Source organism: Molossus molossus, unplaced genomic scaffold, assembly GCF_014108415.1.
Source record: "Molossus molossus isolate mMolMol1 unplaced genomic scaffold, mMolMol1.p scaffold_m16_p_3, whole genome shotgun sequence".
In the NCBI taxonomy this organism is placed as follows: domain Eukaryota; kingdom Metazoa; phylum Chordata; class Mammalia; order Chiroptera; family Molossidae; genus Molossus; species Molossus molossus.
The window spans coordinates 119,210,447-119,214,015 of NW_023425366.1; the positions used below are offsets into that span (position 1 = coordinate 119,210,447).

Consider the following 3,569-nt stretch of genomic DNA (forward strand, 5'->3'; position numbering starts at 1 on the left):
AATTATGTCTCCAAGCTGGTGTGGCTCCGTTGTTTGTGCATTGTCCCATGCACCAAGAGGTTGCTGGTTTGATTCCTGGTCAGAACACATGCTGGGGTTGTGAGCTTGATCCCCAATAGGGGGCATTCAGGAGGCAGCTGATCAATGTTTCTCTCTCATTCATGTTTGTCTCTCTCTCTCCCTTCCTATCTCTGAAATCAATAAACATGTAAAAGGTATTCTTAGCTCATGGGCTGTGCAGAAACAGGAAGAGGACCAGATTTGGCTGCAGGCATAGTAGCTGACTCCGTCCTAGGAACTTAGGTAATAAAGGTGCCCGCTAAACAGGGCTTCCACCCCATCTCTCAGTCCTCCCAGCATTGCCATCCCAATGAAACCAGTGTTTTTAGTTCCTGGTGAACCAGCACTCCCAGAACAAGTCTGCCTGTGCACACATGAGGCCATTCTCTTTTTCTGTGTAACCAAATGGGGACATTCTAAACCCTCAAGTCTCCACTAGCCTCTGTCCTTGGGCAGTGTGTCAGTGCAGCAGGAGTGTCCCATTCCTTCTTCACACTTGTGTACTATTCCACTTCATAGACAACACCATCATTTATTTAATGGGTCACCTCTAGATATATGTGTGCTGTTTCTAAACTGTGATTTTAAAGGATGCTGCAAAGCAAAACCTTATATACCTGCCCTCATGGTACAAAGTCTTCAGTGTTCAGGCCCTTAGCTGGAGAAGCATCTTGTTGAGTTCCCATAACATCCTGTGAGTAGGTTTTACTGTTATCCACATATATCAGATAAATCGAGGCACACAGAGGTGATGTACACTCTACAAATTGCATAACTAGTAAGTATAAAACTCAGGATTGGACATGATCTGGCTCTAGCACCCATGCCATAATCAACCTCAGACCAGGCACAGAGGAAAGATTACAGACAATTTCCAAGTGACAGACCCTGGAAGGCCAGCACCTGGGGTATCTGTTCCACCAGGCACAAAGAATTGAATAGTCCTCTCTGGCTCTCTGAGAGTTAGTAGGGAGCTTGATCTGAACTCTTGAAAGCCCAAGGGACACTGGGCTCCGCCCAGACCTGAATGAGGTCCTGAACCCAAGTGTGCAAAAGGCAGGAGCCCTGGGCTCCACGAACCTTCAGTGGACATTCCACCTATAGTCCCTGGTAGGGTTGAAACCTGTCTGGCCAACCTAGGAAGGGCTGTCAGTGAACCTCCCCCACCTCTGAAGTCAAGATCTAGTTCATGTGCTGAGAAAAAAGACTCAGAGGTGACAACAAAATCCCTGTCACAGTTTTGTTTGTGTAGGCCCTGGGGCCAAGACAACAAGCACGACGTGTCCGGGAGCCTCACCCAGGATGGCTCTGGGGCTTCCTTTCTGTCCCCAGGGTGATCCATACTCTTTCCTTCTGGATGGAGGCCCACAAGACCTGGGAGGGTATAAAAGGTCAGGTGGAGGGAGCCCAGATGCAAGACTCTCCAGTGCAAGGACTGGGCAAGAAGAATTTCCTGGCCAGGTGGGGCGGTGCTCCCTTCCCATGGATGGGGCCCGACAAGGTCAGGCAGGGCCCCTCTCTGAGAGTCAGGTGAACTGTCCCTTCTCCCCAGGAGCCTTGGGACTCACAAGCCAGAAACCATGCTGCTGTGGCTGACCCTCACCATCCTGTGGAGCACCACCTGCTGGGCAGAGCGTAAGTCTGGCTGGGTCTGCCTTCCTGGAGCCCATTCCCCTGGTGGCCACCTTCACCTCCTCCTAGAACACCCCTGGGTCTGGGCCCAGCCCCTGACTAACTCTAGTCGCAGGGCCATCCCATCTGCCTGGAGGGGCTTTGTTCAGTTCTGCAAAAAGATAACCTATATATTACCGTGTGACTTTTGTTCTCTCCCCCATCTGTTTTTTCGTCCATCTAGAGATGTTTGGGAAAGGAGGAGGCACGTACTTCAGTACCTCTGAAGACTATGAAAACGATATAACTGGGATTCGGGTGTCCATAAGTCCTATAGGCATATTTAGGAGGTGAGTAGGAGGGGGAATGGGGCAGAGCAGCCAGGTTACCGAAGAAGACAGAGTATGGGCAGGGAGCCGTGGAGGAGGAGGCTCTGGGAGAGGAACCACATGGGAGGAAGGACACAGATAAGCTCAGAGGAGCAAAGCTAGTGGAATTCCCCCAGGTGAATGTGAGAAATCATTTGCTTCTCAGGCCTGCGACCTGATCTAGTTGGAGTGACTTGGACTCAGAAAACCCAAGCTTGGCTGGGGAACAGCTAGCTCCCTGCTCTGAGCAAGGATGACAGCTGGCACCACCCGAGTGTCATGGTGACCAGGCATTTCTCAGAGCTCTCCTTACAGATGATCTCAGTGTCTGCTCCCAACAATCGCTCCCACTTTGCAGATGAAGAAACTGAGGCCCGGAGAGGCTGGGCAGCAAGCCCAAGACCACAGAGCCCAAAAGCAACAGAGCAGGAGTTTGAGACCAGCGTGTCTGTCTCAGGAACCCTAAGCCATGTACTCAGGGACTTATGTACAGTGACAAGACTATTCTTGCTGATGGATGGGGGAGGGGTAGTGTGGGGGATAGAGGACCTGAGGAGTGGTGAGTCAGTCTGAATCCGGAGTGTTCAAAGTTCTCCCTTTCTCCCAGTATTCAGCTGAGGTATGGATCCTCCTGGAGCGAACTATATGGTGTCTCAGGTGGGCATTCCCAGGAATTCATCCTGCAGCCGAATGAGTACATCATAGGCGCCTATGGCTCGTACAAGGTTTACCTCCGCCACCTGATTCTATACACCAGCACTGGGCGCTGGGCCACATTTGGGAAGGATGATGGAAGCAGCTTCATCGTCTACCCTAGTGAGATTGACAAGGTGCTCACAGGACTCTTTGGCCAGCGTCAGCTCCTTGGCATCACCGGCATTGGTTTTAAGTGGGATTATCCTCGGGTAGAGAACACCACTAATACTTCTGGTTAGAGCGCCATCCCCAAATGTCAAGGTTATGGTTGGATCCCAGGTCAGGGCACATACAAGAATCAACAAATGAATTCATAAATAAGTGGAACAACAAATCGATCTCTCTCTTTCAATAAAAACAAAACAAAACAAAACAAAACACAAAAAACAAATAATACCACACAAAAAATGAGTGCTCTTGGGTCCCCAAGGATGGGGTGTAGATCACCCTGTCGAGGCTGTCGGATTGGTGGTAGCACTGGGATAGCCAAGTTGAGTCCCATAAATAAAGTTTCTGCAGGAATAGTATGTCCAAGTGTGATTCTTGCGTCTGGGGTACAACCAAAGGCCTCTGAGCTTGTAGAGGATTTGGCCTCTGGGTTGGAGCTCAGTGAACAGAACTTCAGGATTAGACAGGAGGTAGGTGTTGTAACCCAGGAGAGTCATCCTCACTCAGATATCAAGTAATTTTGAATATTAGGAGCTTTATTACCTGCTCAGGGACTGCAGCCAACCTATACAGAGAACTGCAGCCTCGAGCTCAGGGGGAGGGTTGCTTATATAGGACAGGGGTTACTCAAGAGTTTAGCAGAGCAAGCAAGCTATGTGCACAGAA

At 50.0% G+C, this 3,569-nt stretch overlaps 1 protein-coding gene across 1 annotated transcript; it reads left to right on the plus strand.

Moving 5' to 3' along the window:
* The first annotated feature begins 1,640 nt into the window (after positions 1–1,640).
* ZG16B (zymogen granule protein 16B) lies at positions 1,641–2,974 on the plus strand. Its single transcript, XM_036279753.1, has 3 exons — positions 1,641–1,695; positions 1,916–2,021; positions 2,647–2,974. Exons 1-3 carry the CDS (start codon positions 1,641–1,643, stop codon positions 2,972–2,974), a joined length of 489 nt encoding a protein of 162 aa, XP_036135646.1.
* The last annotated feature ends 595 nt before the right edge of the window (positions 2,975–3,569 follow it).